The sequence below is a fragment of the Pleuronectes platessa genome, chromosome 13, assembly GCF_947347685.1.
Source record: "Pleuronectes platessa chromosome 13, fPlePla1.1, whole genome shotgun sequence".
Taxonomy (NCBI): domain Eukaryota; kingdom Metazoa; phylum Chordata; class Actinopteri; order Pleuronectiformes; family Pleuronectidae; genus Pleuronectes; species Pleuronectes platessa.
This window is the reverse complement of record NC_070638.1, coordinates 18,591,576-18,612,070: the sequence shown is the minus strand read 5'-3', so window position 1 is coordinate 18,612,070 and position 20,495 is coordinate 18,591,576. Positions and strand designations below refer to the sequence as shown.

Here is a 20,495-nt window from a genome sequence, read left to right as displayed (position 1 = left end):
TTTAGAATCAAATGGTTTCCAAAAGTAGCCTAGAATGAATATTTTTTTATTTATTTTTACTTTAGAAAATAGGAATTTAATGTCGTTCAGTCAAAGTAATGTCATACCTACGTTAGGACATTGTATTTGTGTTTGTACTCCTTTTGATAACATGGATTAACCCACTGGGAGGCCTGGGGCAAAACAAAATTCTGGTTTCATATTAATACCAGCTAATCTATTTTCAATATTCACCATATGGTCACAATATTTTCTAAAATAATGGTTAGAAAATGTGATTTTGATGCAGATGCTCATTCCGGACCTGCTTTGTTGTCCTTTTCTTCTTCTCATAGCCAGAATTACCAGGGAAGTGAGTGATGCACTCCTCTGTTAACAGTCATAAATAGATGGACTGAAGTTAACTACACAGTTATATGTTTGAGACCATGGACGTTTTATAATAGTTTTTTTCAGACCCTTGGTGATGTAATAAACTGAAGGTGAATTGGTTCTTTATTGATAAACTAATTTAATTATTTACTGTAATAACTGCAGTGTAGATTGTGTGCAAGCCTCCGTCTGTACATTCAATTATTGCGAACACTAAACTGCTTTACAACCGAGGGAGGAAGATTGTCCCACGCGGCCTCCGTCATGTGTCTGACGAAAGCAGCAGCAGCAGCAGTAGTAGTAGTAGTTGTGGTGGAGTCAGACAGTTACAAGGAGTCATGGCCGGTAAAGGAGGTAAACACAGCCGCTCTGGCTCTGGTCTTCCAGGCAGAAAGGGAGCAGGGGAACAGGAGGAAGAGGAGCAGCCGCTTCAGGCTGTTTTGGTCGCTGACAGCTTCAACCGGAGGTTTTTCCCTGTGACCAAAGACCAGCCACGGGTAGGCAGCTAGCTGCGATGCTAATGCTAGCTAACTTCTGTCCACGCACTAAACAGTGACAGAGCAGCACAGTCACTGATGAATCATCTGTAATGTAGCTGAACGAGCCCAGTGAGATCTCCCCGATCGAGCTGTAGTGTTGCTTTGATTTAATAACACCGAGGAAGCTGTTTCCAGCGTCATGCATCACGTTCAGTTTCTAACCGCTAACACCATCTGTCACTGATGCAGGCTCTGCTGCCGTTGGGTAACGTTGCCATGATCGACTACACGCTGGAGTTCCTCACATCCACCGGGGTGCAGGAGACCTTCGTGTTCTGCTGCTGGATGGCCAGTAAGATCAAGGATCATCTGCTGTAAGTTTCTCTGTTTCTGTGTGAGGAGCTTTCCCATGTCAGTGACAGATATCTGACCTGAAACTCTGTCTGACAGAAAGTCAAAGTGGTGTCGGCCCACCTCTCCCAACACAGTCCACATCATCACCTCAGATCTGTACCGCTCCCTGGGGGATGTGCTCAGGGACGTGGATGCAAAGAACCTTGTCCGCTCAGACTTTGTGCTGGTTTATGGAGACGTGGTATCGAATATTGACATCAGCCACGCACTGCAAGTGCACAGGTTAGAGATACTCAAAATCTATTTTTTATACAGTTAGGAGGAATGATGATGGTTTGCTCTAATCCAAAATATTTGTTCTATGTCATGATGTTACCCAGGCATCGTCGAAAGACAGAGAAGAACATCTCGGTGATGACGATGATGTTCAAGGAATCATCACCAGGCCACAGGTCTCGTTGTGAGGAAGACGATGTCATTGTTGCTATTGACAGCAAGAGTCAGCGGATTTTACATTACCAGAAGACACATGGGCTGAAGAAGCTACAGTTTCCCATGGTAACATATTCAACATAATTCAACTCTCCTCCTTACAGACATGCACTGACGTCTGGACATCTTCCTGAACCTAGGGGTTGTATTGTAGCCAAAAGGGGCTGTATGTGAGAACACAAATGTCGGTGTCATTTGTTTTTTGTAACTTTTCCTGTCAGCTAACTAGTAATATGTCCTTAACATTCAGTGAGTAAGTGGACGTGTTGATATTTTTTTGTATGTAATGGACTTGAAACTGAAAAAATACAAATATCACAGGATGAAAAAAGACATAGGTGTAGAAGATACTGGTGAAGATGTCAACTTGGAAAGACAATGAGATTAGAGAGCTTTTGGCGATGAGGGTCTGGCATCGGTCATGATCAGCTCTAAATAAACACCTGCTTTCTGCAGAGGAATTTTCCCTGAATGTTCTGGACAATTTCCTGTTGTGAATGTGAATAATCTCCTGCTGCGTTCTTCATGTGTGAAAGGCATATTTGGAGAAATGTCTGGACATTTTCCTGACTTCATGTCTGAAAACAGCTTTGAATTGATGAATGAACAGTTGCTCCTGTTTCTGTTTTGCAGAACATTTTCCACAGTATCAGTGATGAGTTTGAAATCAGACACGACCTTCTCGACTGCCACATCAGTATCTGCTCCCCACAGGTCAGTTTCAAAACAGTCGGGAACAGTTAAATCACTTCATTTTCTGTAGTAACATTTATTCTCTAACTTTCAGGTTGCTGAGCTTTACACTGACAATTTTGATTATCAGACGAGGGATGACTTTGTCAGAGGAATCTTGGTCAATGAAGAGGTATCACAGCCATTGTAAACTTATTGGAATGTTGGACTGTATTTGCTGCTATTTAAGAAAACCCAGGTCATAATTCATTTTCTTGCTGTAGATCCTGGGAAACCAGATACACATGCATGTCACCAAGGATGGGTACGGTGTTAGAGTGTCCAACTTGCTCATGTATGATTCGGTGTCCTCGGACCTCGTGCGGCGGTGGGTCTACCCGCTCACCCCGGAGGCTAACTTCACAGACCAGGAGGGACGAAGCTGCACGTTCTCTCGCCACAATGTCTACAGAGGGTCCGGAGTCAGCCTGGGTCAAGGCAGCCAGATGGAGGAGAACGTTCTCATCGGCTGTGACACCAGCATCGGGGCCAACTGTCACATTTCTAACAGCATCATCGGTAACAACTGCACCATAGGTGAGCTGACCAACCAGCACTATTAAAGAGTGGCAGTGTGTGTTATAATAATTGGGATTAACATGTGTAATATTTTATCACATCAGGTGACAACGTCGTCCTGAATCATGCCTACATATGGAATAATGTTCACATTGCCAGCAACGTGGAGATCAGCCAGTCTGTGGTCTGTGACAAGGCTGATGTCAAAGAAGGTGTGACGCTGAACAAACAGTGTGTCCTGGCATATAATGTAAGTATATATCATTTATAGAGCTGGGCAATTAACCAAACATTTATCTAAAGCAACTTTTATAAGATAAGAGATAAACATTTTAAAATAATCATGATATTGATTTGAAGTCATATCGCCCAGCCCCAATGGTTTATTTAGGAATATTATTGGCTATGTTACAACCCTATTTAAACTTTAATCTACCTTATTATTTCATTACCATCCGCTAAAACCTGGCCATAATACTCTAATGTACTTTTGAGAATGCACTTGCTTAACAGGTATAAGTTTCATTTAGAAGGACCCCTGGTGGCGAAATCATTGTCTTTCTGGATGTGTCCACTGTATTTCTCTTTCAAAATATCTATTCAACAATTTCCTTGTTCCAAGATGATTTCCCAGCAATCAACACTGGCACCAACATTTATGGGATGCCTGGATTTCTCATTAGTTTCCCTATGAACTTTTTTCCAGGTGGTGATTGGACCAAATGTATCTCTACCAGAGGGCACCGTGGTGTCCATGCACCATCCAGAGGAGGAGGAGGAGGAGGATGATGATGAATTCCTCAGTGATGATGCTGAGGTTGGTCAAAGTAAAGACAAAACCAAACAGAAAGGTGTGTATTGATACATTCACAAGTTGTCAAACTGTTTAATGGTTTCTATTCCTGACACATGCTGTATAATCTTCTGTTGTCCAGTTTTCAGTCCAGCAGAGGTAGGAGCAGAGGGACAAGGCTACATCTGGAAGGCCAGCAGCCTGGATGACACAGAGGATGAGGAGTTGGCCCAGTGTCTCTGGGGTACGACAGCATCCTCAAAGTTTGTCAAAGTGGCCTTTCCCATGATGCTGCAGTCCGAGTTCCAACAGCTTTTTTATTTGTTTCATATTCACCAGGTTTGGTGTTGAACCCTGACGTTGAGAGTGAAAGTGAGGACAGCGAGCCCGAGGATCCAGACGATCCAGTGATCCCCTCTCCTGAGATGGATGATGATAAAGGTGAGTGGGGTCACCATAGCTGCCCCCTGTCCAAACAAGAATTTCCTAATACTTTCAGTCAAAATAAGAAACATTACATACTATAATTTAATAATCTGGAGCTGCAAATAATGATTAATTCAATGATTTTGTCGATATAATTTCAGAAAACTGGAAATTTCCCTGACAAAACTTTCCTGAGACTGATGGGATGTTAATAATAATATGATAACAATTATAATAATAACAAGTTTATTCATATTACATCTTTCAAAACACAGTGACAAGGTGCTTTACAAATGAATACAGAGGAATTGAGGGCAAACAATATTAAATAAGCAGATACAGCATTAGACAACAATACAGCACACATACAAGTGTAAGAAAGTGATAGTAAAATCATATAAATCAGAGAAAAGCAGCAAATTGATTGGAATATAATTAGTAAGTTTTTTTATTGTTTGTGTCTTGAATTTCTTAAGGTGTTTTCTGCAAAAAATATTGACTAGCCTAGAGTAGGGTGTTTCAACACTGAACATGTGAGGATAGGAAATCAAATCACAGAAATATGATACATTAATTAAAAACCAAGTTTCATGTACCGAGTGAATATTGAAGGAAAATTTACTTGGGTTTAATTCTCTGGAAATCCATAAGTGCTTTCAAATTCAATCAATAAATCAATCAATCAATACAATTTTATTTGTATAGCCCATATTTACAAATCACAATTTGTCTCATAGGGTTAGTCAGAAGAAATATCTAAATGTTGTCTCCGGTTGTTCTGTTACTACAACTGGATTCCAAAGTTATTTCTACGGTACATTCCATGAAAATGTACACGTTATTTGGAAAGATTAAAACACATTACACTCTATACTTGAGTGTGCTCTAAATCAGTTCTTTACAAAAAAAGGAGCATATGGCCCTCTGTGATATATATATATATATATTATATATATATATACATTTTTTTAAGTGAGTGATAACTTTCCTGTTGTTTCTTGGGTGGACACTTCCTGCTGTCTTACTCTTCTTCTTTGGTTGTTTATGTCCAGTCTTCCAGTTGGAGGTGATGGGGACTCTGCAGAGAGGCTTGGAGGAGAATATCAGATTTGACAACCTTGTTCTTGAGATCAACTCTCTCAAGTAAGGAGGAACTTATAACTTCAGTTGTGTTACTGTATTTCTAAGCTATTGCACGTTCAATCTGTCACAACTTTTCTCTCCAGGTACGCCTACAATATCACTCTGAAGGAGGTGATGCAGATTTTAACCAGAGTGGTTCTGGAGTACCCGTTTCAGCAGCAGGGCTCTCAGCTCACAGCCTCACAATATGTTGCAGTTCTCCTGCCGGTGAATAAGCTGAAATTATGTATTTTTTAATACAGTATGTGTATGTACCTGTAGACAAGATATAAATAAATACCCTGGATTCATTTTTTATCTTGTTTCTTTCTTCTCTTAGTTATTGAAGAAGTGGGCCCCAGTGTTTAAGAACTATGTGAAGAGAGCTCAGGACCATCTGGACTGTCTGTCCGCCTTCGAAGAGTTCTTCCTGGAGCAGGAGAGCCACTGGCCGGCCATGGTAAAGGTAGGTCACCGGTGCCAGGTTCACTCAGAAGAAGATCAGACTCTGGTTACGAAAAAAGTTGTTGATGCTGATGACTTCTCCCATCCAGGTCCTGATGAACATGTACCAGCTGGAGATCCTGGAAGAAGAGATGATACTACGCTGGTTCTCCCAGGGAGCGACAACTGACAAGAGCAGGCAGCTCCGCAAGAACCAGGGGGTAGGTACAGGGTTAACTGGCTTACACAGGATACACGTCACAGTTACACAATAATGGGTTAAAGTTCGGTTGATGTGGTTAAGAAAATTTAAATAAATAATAAACAGTTTTGTGTTACCACCTGGTCCCAGTGGAGACTAAACTACAAAATAAGTCTGTCTTTTCCCAAAAATTAGCAGGCATAAGCGTTTGAATCCGAAAAAAATACCTAACGTAACGTGACACAGACAGCCAGAACGATTCAGATTCATGATCCAATACCAGCGATTAATAACGAAATAAATGTGGTCGACAGTTTGTTTGAAGCGCAACAGAGACTAGGAGACACATAAAATAATCATTTGTTAATCATAATTGAGGTAACAGTTTGAAATAAGCGTGATATTGATTTGAAGTCATATCGCCTAGCCCTAGCCCATAGTAACATCAAGGCCCTTAACAGTTAACAGTTCCCTTAAAGCCTTAAAGGCACATTACGTTATCTCTGCTACAAATTGGTAGTTACAGGTTTGTAGCCCTATTTGTTACTGTACGGTGACTGAACAAAAGCCTAAACACTTAAGAAACCACATTTAAATACTAGAATGTAGAATGTTTGTGGAACCATTTCTAACCCTTTGAGAAACACAGTGAGACTGATTCATTGAGCATTACCCTTTTAAGCAGGATTGTGTTCTGGTATTGTCTACGAAAATCTGCAGTTGTTGCCTTTAGCTCCCTCCTCCATCTCTTCATCACAAGTTCTCACTGTGTTTTCAATAACACAGCATTTCTGCTCTGCACCAACAGCTTCAGAAGTTCATCCAGTGGCTGGAGGAGGCTGAGGAGTCATCGGAGGAGGAGGAGGGTGAATGATGAGGAGAAATTGACAGAGGATTCTGTAAAACTTGAAAAATGTGTGAATAAAGGGATTCGGGCTGTTAAGTTTTAATCCTCAGCAGCAGATTTCTGCAACTGGTAACCGACAGCATTTGCTCTGTGTAGTTGACGCAAACAGTTCATGTGTATCTCATAGTGCGAAGTCAAGAGGGATGGGTGTTATGAGCCTCACTTTCCAAATAAAGGAAAAAGACTGTTAAAGAATAATTTGTCTCAACACGAAATACCTGATTTGAAAATATATTTTTATTACAGTTAATATTACAGACACGAGTAAAACCACCACCTGTGAAGAGATTTCTTCCGTCGGTGTTTGTTTCCATCACCCTCTCCAAACTGACCAAAGGACAAACGGCAATAGAGTCAAATCTTTTTGATTTAAGAGGTAGAAAAAAAGCAGCTAAATCGATGTGGTCTTAATCAGAGTATATTCAGATTTACTGTCTGGAATCTCAGTCTGACAATTATTCCGATTCACAGTAAAAGCCCTGTAAAGAAAAATAAAAGCAAAACAATCCTTAAAATGTTAGCTTAATTAGATTTCTCACAATAATGCAGTTCTGCAAAAACTTATTCCAAAAATACAATGTTCCCTTGATAAAGTAGTTATGATTTTATTACTTTTAAAGTTGATCAATCTTAGGGGGTAAAATACTTAAATCTATGATTTGTTCCCTCACTAAGCTTTAGTGAGTTTCTTTTAGGAATTCACCTTGAATCAAGACTCCATTCACCTTCTATATGTCGACACTTTTAGACTTACCGACTTTTCAATTGTCTTTATCAGACCCTGAGTTCAACACCAGCATCAGAAGAAATAGTTGAAATAGTCAAACACTTAAAAGACTTGGTTCACATCATCAGGTTTAGGATTTGTGTATTATGGAGACTTATCATTGAGAGATACGATAACACATTTCTGAAGTGGTCGGATTAGTTTGGAGGCGCAGAGGAGCGAAACACAACAAACCTCGAGTAAAATACAACATAATACCACAGAATATTTTAAAGTACACAATCTAACACGTTATTGACTTGGGATCTGTCTGATCACAAACAATAAATACTGTTGCTTGCTATCCTTTTTTAGGACTTGTTAATATATTTTATGAGTTATTAGGGCTGGACAATATGGCCAAAGATCGAAATAATATCAAAAGTTTCAGTCGGCATCTGATAGAATATGACAAAAAGATTTTGTGTTATACCTCATCAGTGCTTACACAATGCATTACCTTTGTTACATTGTTATTGATGCAAATTCTATTGTTATAAATATTGAATTATTGCCCAGCTTTAAAAAGACATTCGGACAATATTGTGTGTCGCATCTCGCCTGCACTATATCCAAAACATCCAAAATCAAAAACGTGATGTGAACCAAACTTGACAAAACACCTGAGGCCGTTTTACTCCCAAAAAGCTGACACAGCTTCAGCAGTCATCCAACCTGCAGGACCCTCCTCCTCAAGCCTTCTTTGACCTGCCATCCTGTTTACCTACTAAGTTGTAAATTACCCCTGCTAGAAGAGACGCCCCCGTGAGGCCGGTGACAGCAGTGAGCATCTTCCACATGGTGGCTGAACTCTCGTGCCTGTCTATAAAGCTCCTGTAGTCGGTGGCTACCAGTATGAATTTGCGGTCGTCCTGCGGCGTCTGCAGCCTCATCACCTGGCCTCCCTCCAGCACCACCTCCCCGAACCCGGTCAGGATGCTCCCCACCCGCAGCAGCTCCTCGCTCTCCACCATCGCCACAGGCTTCTCCCCGCTGAGGCCCTGCAACGCCAGGTTCACCAAGCCCTCCTCAGAACGTCTCACTTTGTGGTAGACCCTCTCCAGGGGGCAGCCGCAGGCCTCCAGAGGGTTCTGCACTTTCACGTACAGGTCAGTCATGTAGGCTCCAGGGCTGATCAGGCTGAAGGGCACAGAGTTGCTGGTCTCTTTCTTATTCATTGTCCGAGAATTCCTGGAGGAATTAGACAAATTGTTGTTAAAATGTAGATTTAATTTAGAGCCATTTTTGACACCTTCTCAAGTCTAGTGTACCACGTCCTGGTGAGGTTGTTCCAGTATTTCCAGTGTTCCTCCACGGTGGTCTTCTGAATCACACCAAAGCATCGTGGGACGAACCGGCTGGTCAGAGGCTCCCCGTCCGCCTGGACCAGGCCTGTGAGAAAGACATGCAGGAAATCTTTCTGTAAGTGCAAGGCATATCACAGGATAGGTTCATCTTATCGGCTTCACATTTGGCACATGTCTCGACAATGGCCCAGTGCGAATTTTGGTAACATACAGATCTTATGTATATATATGAAACTTTAATAAAGGGGTGCCCAGCAGTAGTAGTCAGTGGGGGCGGGGCAGTTAGCTTTCAGTCTGAGTTGAACATCTTCTACATAGGCACTATTTTGAAGGGTTACGACCTTAGGCCCGAACATTAGTGTCGGTTGCTTAACAGACCTCTGATTTCTGACATGCGATGTATGAAAAAGTAATAAAGCAAATTCAGTTTCCTTTTATAAAAGATATTTACTTTAAAATCTTCACTGCAGATAAACCGGTAGAATGAACACAAACTTCACTCTGCTCTGAGTGTTTAGAACACGTTCTGCACACAATGTCCTGCACACAGTAAATAGTGACAGTATATGTTAGAACTGTTTGAGGAGAAGTCACTAATGACAAGGAATAATTAGCTCCAGAGCATCAACACAGGACAAGAGAACAGAGCAGAACAAACAGCTTTACTGCACTAGTTCACTTCAATGTCAATTTCCTGTTTGAGGTGTTGTACCTTCCACAGCAACATACTGGAGTCTCCTGTGGGGCGACGCCTTCAGTACTTGGACCAGATGTTTGTCTGGTTTGAAGATGGGTATTCCCTAAAAGAGAAAATGTTGTAATGATTATGAAACTAGAGGTTTAATTGAAAGTTTATGGTTTAATTGTGCACCTGCCTTCAGCTTCTCGAGCTCCTTCTTCTTCTCTTGATATAAACGATAGAACAGGCTGGATAAGGCGAAGCTGGATCCCACACCGATCAGAACCAGCGTGTTGACAGGGCCGTCACTCATGGTGTCTGAGAGGAGGCAGCATCAGAGTAGAGGAGTGGATGGGTCAGACAAACAGAAACACAACGTGTTGTCAGTCAAGTCAAAGTAAGTGAAGGAATAATCTCTCTGATGATACATGAAACATGGAACAACAACGTACCTGTTTAAACTTTATGGGTAAACCGGTCTGAAGTCCGGTCCCACGAACCGAAAACAAAAGCTTTAGACGGACTGGTTTTACTTCCTTGTTTGTCCACGTGAGGTAATGGTTCATTAGCCAATAGAGGAATAGAGGCTTTTTCTCCCTTGTGAGCTCTTTAACCAGCAGGGGGCAACACTGTCACAGGTCACATGAAACCTCACACTCACTTATACCGAAGAAGTGTTTTGATCGTGTTACTTTATTTAACTGTGAGAAAGAACAAGCTGCAAAAACGACCCTGTAAAGATAAGGTCATCGTCTATAGAACAGAACATAAAAGAACAGAATGGAATATGATAGAACAGAACAGAACAGTTCAGAATATGATAGAACAGAAAAGAATAGAACATGACAGAACGGAACAGAACAGAACAGAACAGAATATGATATAACAGAAATGAATAGAAACGAACAGAACAGAATATGATAGAACAGAAAATAAAATGGTAGAATAGAACAGAACAGAATAGAATATGATAGAACAGAATAAAATAGAAAAGAATAGAATAGTATAGAACAGAATATGAAAGAAAAGAAAAAAATAGAACAGAACATGATAGGGCAGGACAGAACAGAATATAATAGCATCGAACAGAACCAACCCGACCAGAACAGAACACAACAGAATAGAATATGATAGAACAGAAAAGAATAGAGCAGAAAAGAACAGAATATGATAGAAAAGAATAAAACAGAACAGAACAGAACAGAATAGAACAGAGCAGAACAGAACGGAACTGAACTGAACTGAACTGAACAGAACAGAATACGAGGGAATAGAATAGAATAGAACAGAGCAGTTTAAAACATAACTCATGGTGTGAACCATCTCAAAGTGATGATGATGATGGTTTCAGAGTGGTTGTAGTGATTCTGGTATGATCATGTATGTAGTGGGGTGAAATGTTGTAATAGAATAATACACGGTGCAGTAATATTGTTAAAAATAGGATGTGCAATATACATTAGAATTATATAAATGATCAGCACAGTACAGTTAAAAAGAATACTATTACTCCTATCAATAGTAGTAATAATAAAAAAGTCAAGATAAAAGAAATAGGAAACTAAAAATAATATCAGGATAGTTTATATATATATTTATATAAATATATATAATAGGCTAATTATAAGATTTACAAATAAATTGACTCGAAAGAATACCACAACAAAAAAATGCTCCACTACAATTAAAAGCCCTGCCTCCAAGTAAATGATCAAAAATTTATTAAGAACAAAAAGTACTTAAAGGATCACAAGTATTAATTATGCAGCAGAAATAAAGTTAAAGTACAGCTGTGACTTTAATGTCACAATGGTTTACTGCCTGTTGCCATGGTGGGGTGCAGGTTGATGTTGCCAATCAAAATGACGTAGTCACGACAGTGATGACTCATGCTGCATTTATTGAAACTGCTCTTGTCATTACAGGTCGACTGTGTCTGTGACGTTGAGCCGTTTCACCTCAGAGTTCTCATTCAAAACTTCCTCAGATTGTTTTATCATAATCTCTTCTGAAGGTCCGAACAGATATTATTTTTTAGCTCAAAACTGTATTTTCGTTACTTCTCAGACTTGCAGTAGGATGTGTCCCCTGTAGAGGTCACTCACGTCACGTAATGTTTTCATTGGAGGGTTCTCTGAGCCGCGTTAGCCAATGGAAATGATACAAGACAATGGAAGAAGAAAGGAAAGAAAAGAAAATCAGTGAAGGAAACAAGAGAGGAAATTAGGATATGGGTGAGAGAAGAGGACACAACAAACAGGATGAGGAGAGGGAGAGGAGAGGGAGAGGGAGAGGAGAGGGAGAGGAGAGGAGTCTATTTTAAGTGATTGAAATGTTTCTTTATTCCTCTTCAACATGTTCATCCTTGATGCCTCATTGAAAGCAAAAATTGCTTTTTTCAGTTCTGGTCAAAATAACAAGTTGAGTTTTCTTACCAACACCTTTCACTTATTTGTCGGCAAATGTGGTGCAGCACAGACAGCAGATAACAGACCTACATACTGACTGTCAACCAGAACTGCTTTATCTGTGTGGGAATGCAGCAGCCGTGCAAGTAGATTGGTGTGAAAACAGAGACAATAAACTAAGACAAATGAATAGTCTCCCTTAATCTACTCCTTGGCAAAGAATACATTGTTAGTCTTAGTTCAGCAGGAAAAATGCCCCAGAATCCTCCTCTGTCTTCCCTGGCTCTAAAATCTCTAATATTTGTTTTAATGATGCACACGCTCTTTCCCTTTTCTGGTGAGTGAGAGAAGAGAAAAGCCACGCTGCTTCACAGCCGAAAGCCTGGCTGCACATGCCAAACATTTACCTGCACTATTTCAGTGGTGTTTCAGTGGAGTGGTTGGTAGAGGAGCTGTAGGTGTATATTTAATAGCAAAAGACGGTTAATACAATGCCTCCATTCATGTTTCGTACGTCAGAAAATACCAGACAAGAGACTTAGTGGCCTTGAAAAATGTGAGGACTGCGATTTCAGACAAAAGAATCCATCTCACTGAAAGGGATCTTCAGTGTGACCTCAGTAATATGGCCTTTATTTGTCAAAGGTAAATGGAACTATTTCTCCTTAGAATGTTACAAAGTTGGATTTGAATAAATTTAAAGAAACAGATAGGCACAAATCTGGATTTGGAGCCAATTTACACATTAGTGATCAGGTATGGAGCCACAGTATTGAGGTCCCACCGATACACATGCTTGACCAATCGGGACTCAGTCACAGCTATCAATCATGACCATTAGACACCGTTTTCATCAAATCACAGAAAAGTGAAAACATCAGTGTGATAAGATGTACCTATACTAACAGAAACCGTCTTTGAGAAAAATGTATTTGATTTCCCCCCCCCCTTTTTTTATCCATGTCCCATCTGCTAACATGGAGGAGGCAGGACTTATTACCTGTACTGTATCCATCCACCAGAGGCCGATCTTTATATACACTCAGTGATATTCACATGCTGATATTAAGCAGTAGAATGTTAACCATGTACACTAGCTTAGTTTATAGTTGGCATGCCAACATTTGCAAATTAGCACTAAAGGTACGGCAAAAGTTGATGTGGGTTTTGCAGGTTTTTATACCACGTTCATGTCATATGAGATGATGGTACAGATGGATGGTGCAGATGGATGGTACAGATGGATGGTAGAGATGGATGTGTACAGATGGATGGTGTAGATGGATGGTACAGATGGATGTGTACAGATGGATGGTTCAGATGGATGGTACAGATGGATGGTACAGATGGATGGTGTAGATGGATGGTAGAGATGGATGTGTACAGATGGATGGTGTAGATGGATGGTACAGATGGATGTGTACAGATGGATGTGTACAGATGGATGGTACAGATGGATGGTACAGATGGATGGTACAGATGGATGGTGTAGATGGATGGTACAGATGGATGTGTACAGATGGATGGTACAGTTGGATGGTACAGATGGATGGTACAGATGGATGGTACAGATGGATGCTGCAGATGGATGGTACAGATGGATGGTACATATGGATGGTACAGATGGATGAAACAGTTGGATGGTACAGATGAATGGTACAGATGGATGGTACAGTTGGATGGTACAGATGGATGGTACAGTTGGATGGTACGGATCGATGGTACAGATGGATGGTACAGTTGGATGGTTCAGATGGATGGTACAGTTGGATGGTACAGTTGGATGGTACAGACGGATGGTACAGACGGATGGTACAGATGGATGGTACGGATGGATGGTACAGATGGATGGTACAGATGGATGGTAGAGATGGATGTGTACAGATGGATGGTGTAGATGGATGGTACAGATGGATGTGTACAGATGGATGGTACAGATGGATGTGTACAGATGGATGGTACAGATGGATGGTACAGATGGATGGTACAGATGGATGGTGTAGATGGATGGTACAGATGGATGTGTACAGATGGATGGTACAGTTGGATGGTACAGATGGATGGTACAGATGGATGGTACAGATGGATGCTGCAGATGGATGGTACAGATGGATGGTACATATGGATGGTACAGATGGATGAAACAGTTGGATGGTACAGATGAATGGTACAGATGGATGGTACAGTTGGATGGTACAGATGGATGGTACAGTTGGATGGTACGGATCGATGGTACAGATGGATGGTACAGTTGGATGGTTCAGATGGATGGTACAGTTGGATGGTACAGTTGGATGGTACAGACGGATGGTACAGACGGATGGTACAGATGGATGGTACGGATGGATGGTACAGATGGATGGTACAGTTGGATGGTTCAGATGGATGGTACAGTTGGATGGTACAGATGGATGTGTACAGACGGATGGTACAGATGAATGTGTACAGACGGATGGTGCAGATGGATGGTACCGATGGATGGTGCAGATGGATGGTACCGATGGATGTGTACAGATGGATGGTACAGATGGATGTTACAGATGAATGTGTACAGATGGATGGTATGGATGGATGGTGCAGATGCGAAAACAAGTGTAGTGTGGACGGTTGTATGACTATAGATTATGGATATATAAATTTCTGCCATGTGGGGGCACGATGGGAAAAGTCAGGGAATTACCCAAGTCGCTAAGATTCATCCTATGGGGACAACAAAAGTCTTTACAATATTTAATCCAATAGTAGTTGCGATATTGACCTCTACCAAGGAGGTTACGTTTTTACCCCTGTCCAGTTGTTTGTTGATTGGGTAATTTGTTTCTTTGTCAGTAGAGTTAAAAAAAAAGCACTGAACAGATTTTACACGACACATGGTGGAAGGAACGAGACATAGACAAAGATAGAAACCATAAATTAAAGCCTGGACCCAGAAATAATTTTTAGATTTTTTAACATGGATAAAAATATATATATATTATAAAATATTATAAAAATATATAAAATATTTATATACCAGGGGGTAATTCCTAGATCATTAGGAGAAACAGCTATCAAAGAGCGTATGCAGATTCCGGCTTGAATGATTTTAAGGGTAGGGGAGAGCGGGGTAATGTGTGACATCGGGTAATGTGAAACACCCCCTGTATCTAGGCAACGGAACACAGTTGTGGTCATGTGACTATTATGTTTTCAAGCCCCTCCCATTCCCCCCTTGCAATGAAGGATAAGTTGGTGCAAGTGCTGTGGAAAGTAGGGTTTTTTCACAAAAATGTGTTTTTTGCATGTAAAAGTTAATTTTCTTGCTTTGAACTTAATCAACTGTTGTGTCAAAACAAATTGATTCAGGTAGAAAAATTATATCATACATGTTGGTGAACTTCCAACATATAAAACCATGTGATTGATGCTAGCTGAAGATTAGCCTGAATTGCTAAAAGATGTTGTTTTTCTAAAATTGTGGCTTCGGGGTAAAGTGGGACAGTGTCTCACTTTACCCCACCATGAAGCACAAGTAAAGTTTAGTCTTAAACATATTTTAGTTTAATATTACATTATATATGTTTTATTTTTAATGTCATAAACATTGTAGAAAAGCCATCATGCCAAGAAACTATACACCAGGAAGACAACCTGGGGCCAAACACCCCTTGCAGAGATGGAGAGTGTAGCCGCTGAGGTCATGCAAGGAAAGAAGTCCTTAAGAAAAGCTGGAAGGGATAGAAATATTGATAAGACAACCCTCAAAAGATTCATAAAGAAAAAAGAGAAAGGGAAAGTAAAATCAGGAGCCTGGGGTGCAGTAGCTGAGGTAAAGAGAATATTCACAGATGAGATGGAGGAGGAGCTTCCAAACACTTGAAACAACTAGCTGACCAGTTCCATGGCCTTGCTCCAGTTAAGTGCCGTGAACTGGCATTTGAATACGCAGAGAAAATCAATATCCCTGTCCCTACCAATTGGACAGAGAAACAATGTGCAGGTAAGCTAGGGTGTGCAAGAGATCACATGAATCATAATAATAATAAATTGACCAATCCCCATGATTCTGTTACTAGTCCGATATAAGTGGTTGTCAATCTAGCTGTCGGGATTTCAACTATGGTAGTTTTAAAGTGGAAAAAGTAAGTGGACCACTTTACCCCGTAGCTGGGGTAAAGTGGGACACAAGACCACTTTTTTTAAAACAATCATATTTTCACTGCCCTTTGTCCTGAAGACATTCTGATCAATTCCATTGCTAGAAAACATCCTTAATTAATGGGAAATGTGTAAATTTTACTGATATATCAGTTTAGCTCGCCTAGAGGGGAGCAAATGTAAAAAAAAAATTCACATTACCCCGCTCTCCCCTACTGTTGGGCCTTGATCTAGTTAAGTCTGGATCAAAATGGTGGACGACCATCCAGCACAACAGATCTACCCATAACACCAGCTTGGCTAAAAATGATTTCCTGTTTCCATTTCAAATGATAGGTTACATATATATATAAATATATATATAAATATATACACACACACACACACTGATACTGTGTGTGCGCAGAAACAGATTTAGATTGCCTTTGGATTTACTGCTGTGAAAAAATAGATTCTCTCCGTGATCTTAAGTTGAGTTTGATGAGATGATGCATAACAACAATCACCATCATTGCCTCTGTTAAGGTTGTTGACTGACGGCATGTAGATCAAGCCAGACTTTTCTATCAGCGTCTCAGTTAAATGAATCCCCACAGACACAGTTATGTTTCACTCTGTGTGTAAAAGGCAAGAATTTATGCAGCAATTACTGGTGATAAATAATCCTCAGTCATTTTGAGTAATTAACACTTGAGTTACAGTCACTAAGGTCATTGTATCTCCTTATTGGAAACATATTTCACACAGCAGTGTGATGGTTTAAAGGCACAAAGATGTCCCCCAACCAAAGAAAGATGGTAAATGTAAATGATGTCAACATGTTAATCTTCTTCAGAAGCATAAGATTATCTTGGTTTTATAACACGGTGGCAATAAAACACCACAGCCAACTTGTTTAAAGGAGTGATGAACAATAATGGTGTCAAATGTTTGTGTAATAGATATAACAATAGATATTAAATAGATATTACAATAGAGACTAATTATCTTGTATATCCTTAACAGTCATTCTGAAATTCTATGTGATTACACACTATCACACACAATGTTAATATTTAGTTTAGTTATATAACCAAGTTCCCCCACACTGTCTAACTGGCAATCAGAAATGTATTATGCAACGTTTTGGTATTAGACATTTATCAGACAAACATCTTGTGACAATTAGAAGTCATCTTAAACAGGGAGGGGCCACAGGATAGCCACACAATCGTATTCCTAAAAATTACAGGCTTCAATTGCAAGTTAAACTGCAGAAATGCATTAAGATGGCAAGCACAAAATCACCAGTAATACAAAATTATAAATCATCATCATCATCAGAAAATATATAATCAGACCGCACAACATTTTTATAAACTCCATAGATATATACAATAACCATTATCAACAGTGATTTTGTCAAAACCGGACACTTGACCAATCAGTTCCCATGCTCTCGGTCAAAGGAGCTCTATCAAAAGTTTTGATCTACTCGTATGTCTCTTACGGACCTGCTGAACGGATGTGGAAAATGTTTTTTATTTATATGAACAACTTCAAAAAGAAAGCAAGCATACAGTCAGTTCAGAAGAGGGCTGTGTAGGACCAGTCGGTTTGCGCTCATCTGATCAAATTCTCATTCGTCAGACAATCACGGATGATAAGAATTTGACCGGACAAATCCTCTCCAGGAAGGTGATACAAGGCCAATTCTTTGTATGACCTTTTTTTTTTTTATTAAACCTTTGTCGGACTCTGATACTTAATACTTGAAACAGTTAGTTTAAAACTGTAATTATTATATTTTGTACTGTTGTACAATGATTTGAAGAAGTCACACTGTGGCTAATACCAAGATGATACTTACTCTGTATAATGTGTTCCATTAAAGGTAGTGATATTCTGCTCTATGGGTTGTAGAGCTTTCAGCTGTGCAGCCCATTGTCTCTGGAACTGTCCCACAAGCCGTGACAATGACTTTCCTGATTCAAACCCAACTTTTTTATTCTGTGTGACCATGCCTATTATGCAGGCTTGTTTTTACTATTGTGGATTTTATTACAAATACAAATGCATTCCTGTTGAGCTGTTGGTAGAAACTCAGAAATCTTCAGTTCCATTTGTTCTAGAACAACTATCAGTACTCAGAGTAATAAAATACATATTTATACTGATGTTAAGATCCTACACACGAGAAATGCAGAGCTTGGGTTACATTCTTAACCTTTAGTTATCTTTTGTGGACAGGAAGGTATCAGGAAGTCCAGGTAAAGGGGCGGGGTCTACAAAAGGGGGTTGGAAACTCACCTGGCCTGTCTTCCAGCTTTGAGGCACACCTGAGCCAGAGAGCATGAGGCCAGCTTATTTTCGGTGTCTGAATTGGTTTTATCTTTTATATGTTTGAGACTTTAGTTGTAAAACTCTAGAGCATGAAATACATCTTTTAGCTCATTGAATCAAACTGTTTTAGATTCTTCATGTTTGGAGTGAAGGATTGATGAGCCAAGTAACAAGCTCTGCCTGAATGTAATGGACATTTTTGAGAAACAGTCGCTGTAAACAACAGTTCAGTTTCCTTTGTCAGAGACAATTCATTCTTTACTCGTAAATTGGACCGGAACCCTGATGGTATTCCATCAGGTTCAAGAGAATCAGACTAGCAGCTACTTATTCCTAATGGGCTGGCCCATTTTAACATGTCTATTTACCTCTGCCAAAGAAGTTGTTTTCTTCTTTGTTAGCTTGTTTGTTCAGGGGGTAGATATAGGATTTTTTGTATTAATTTGAGATTGCGCATTTATCTACATTGATTTCTCCGAATAATTAACAATTTTGGTGTAAAGTGGACCGATTTGAGTGCATGCAATTTGATGCAAGTACAAATCTGTATCCAGTGAATTTAAATGTGGCTCCACAAGGGGGGGGGGGGGGGGGGCATCTCTGAGTGTCATTTTAGTTAGCAGATTTAAGTCTGGACAGCTCTATAAAAGGTAGGGCAGTTTGTTTACGAGAATGGGCCAAACTGACGTACATCCTGCAAACGAATGTCTGGCCACGGCTGTCACCAGCCATATAGGAGATCTGCTAGTGTGTTAATGGATGAGCTCATGGAAGTCCAAATGCAAAGGAGCTTTCCATTACTTCCAAAATTCCATGGGATTTATTCAGCAAACCTCAAAAGACTAAAACTTTTGCCTTTCATCCCAGAAGGAGGTTACTCCATAAAAGCTCTCATGACTCTCACTGACTCACCCGCTGATAGCAAAGCAGTAGAGGCATGTGGTACTGCTGGGGGAGGCACAGAAAACAAAGCGCGATTTAGTGTGTTATAAAGTTAAATGACATAACACAATGACTGATGACTGAACAACCATCTGATCACAGACAAACACACACATGCTGCAGGGCTTTGTCTGATGAATCTACAATGTTGCACGGTTGAATTATGAGTGACTAGCTTTATTGTGAGCCGTATGTGTACTATGCAGCTCTCTGCGTAAACACACTGTATCTTATCTGCAATTTTTTGTCTATGGCCGGCTCTATAATATCTGGGAACTGAAGAGAAACCTTTTTTTATTACATGTAACTTGACAGTTCATCTACATGTCTATATGGCTCTTTACATGATCTGAGCCCATAAATCTAAAGTGTCTTAATAGTCCTAGTGTTAACTTTGTTTGACTATGGATGATAATTCACTTTTGATAAACCTGATGACCTGACCTACAGTACTTTTGGTAAGACAGAAGCTTTCATTTTTTTCCTTATTCTACACATTTATTTAGGTTTAGTTCTCACATGTCTGAAAATCAAGGGACTTTATAGCTTCATATATAACTGTATATACTGTATATACACACTGCTCCAAAAAATTCATGGAGAAATTAAATCACACATCAGAACTTGATGAACGAATTATTCAAGTTGAAAATCTTTACACATGTACATTATACAATTAGTTCAGAAAAAAATTATTGTTCTGAATTAACGGTCAATGGAAACCAAAATCATCAACCCATTGAGGGCTGGATTCAAAACTACACTGAAAATCATAGTAATTTTAAATCACAGGCTGATCAAACTTATGTGAATTTAAACTTGGCAACTCATGTGACTCAGTAGTGTGTATGGCCTCTGTCTGCCTGTATGCACCTCTGACTACATCTGGGCATGCTTGTCGGCGGATAGCGTCCTGGGGGATTTCCATCCACACCTGGATCAGAGAGCTCCTGGGCAGTCTGTGGCGGTAATTGGTGGCGGTAATTGGTGGCGGTACTTGTTGGCGGTACTTGTTGGCGGTACTTGTTGGCGGTACTTGTTGGCGGTACTTAGTGGCGTCGGATGCACCAATTCATATAGTCCCAGTGTTCC

The 20,495-nt window shown here is 40.1% G+C and overlaps 2 protein-coding genes across 2 annotated transcripts; one reads left to right on the top strand and one right to left on the bottom strand.

Annotated features, from left to right (window-relative positions):
* The first annotated feature begins 655 nt into the window (after positions 1–655).
* eif2b5 (eukaryotic translation initiation factor 2B, subunit 5 epsilon) lies at positions 656–7,040 on the top strand. Its single transcript, XM_053438072.1, has 16 exons — positions 656–869; positions 1,101–1,225; positions 1,302–1,487; positions 1,586–1,763; positions 2,331–2,411; positions 2,485–2,562; positions 2,654–2,966; positions 3,053–3,198; positions 3,655–3,799; positions 3,884–3,985; positions 4,081–4,182; positions 5,220–5,310; positions 5,394–5,517; positions 5,630–5,755; positions 5,844–5,954; positions 6,744–7,040. The coding sequence occupies exons 1-16, from the start codon at positions 711–713 to the stop codon at positions 6,807–6,809; spliced, it is 2,133 nt and encodes a 710-aa protein (XP_053294047.1). The 5' UTR covers positions 656–710; the 3' UTR covers positions 6,810–7,040.
* A 20-nt stretch (positions 7,041–7,060) lies between these two features.
* Positions 7,061–10,177, bottom strand: LOC128454631 (mitochondrial ubiquitin ligase activator of nfkb 1-A). The gene is made up of 5 exons (XM_053438073.1): positions 10,047–10,177; positions 9,791–9,912; positions 9,628–9,715; positions 8,880–9,000; positions 7,061–8,799 (listed from the first exon to the last, which is right to left on the bottom strand). Exons 2-5 carry the CDS (start codon positions 9,905–9,907, stop codon positions 8,301–8,303), a joined length of 825 nt encoding a protein of 274 aa, XP_053294048.1. The 5' UTR covers positions 9,908–9,912; positions 10,047–10,177; the 3' UTR covers positions 7,061–8,300.
* Between the last annotated feature and the right edge of the window lie 10,318 nt (positions 10,178–20,495).

Excerpts from the sequence above, each read along its gene's own strand:
- eif2b5 (XM_053438072.1), top strand. The coding sequence starts at position 711 with ATGGCCGGTAAAGGAGGTAAACACAGCCGCTCTGGCTCTGGTCTTCCA. Across the intron at positions 2,563-2,653 it reads GAATCTTGGTCAATGAAGAG|ATCCTGGGAAACCAGATACA; the intron begins GTATCACAGCCA and ends TTCTTGCTGTAG. Across the intron at positions 5,955-6,743 it reads AGCTCCGCAAGAACCAGGGG|CTTCAGAAGTTCATCCAGTG; the intron begins GTAGGTACAGGG and ends CTGCACCAACAG.
- LOC128454631 (XM_053438073.1), bottom strand. The coding sequence starts at position 9,907 with ATGAGTGACGGCCCTGTCAACACGCTGGTTCTGATCGGTGTGGGATCC. Across the intron at positions 9,716-9,790 it reads AGGAGCTCGAGAAGCTGAAG|GGAATACCCATCTTCAAACC; the intron begins GCAGGTGCACAA and ends TTTCTCTTTTAG. Across the intron at positions 8,800-8,879 it reads AACAACCTCACCAGGACGTG|GAATTCTCGGACAATGAATA; the intron begins GTACACTAGACT and ends TAATTCCTCCAG.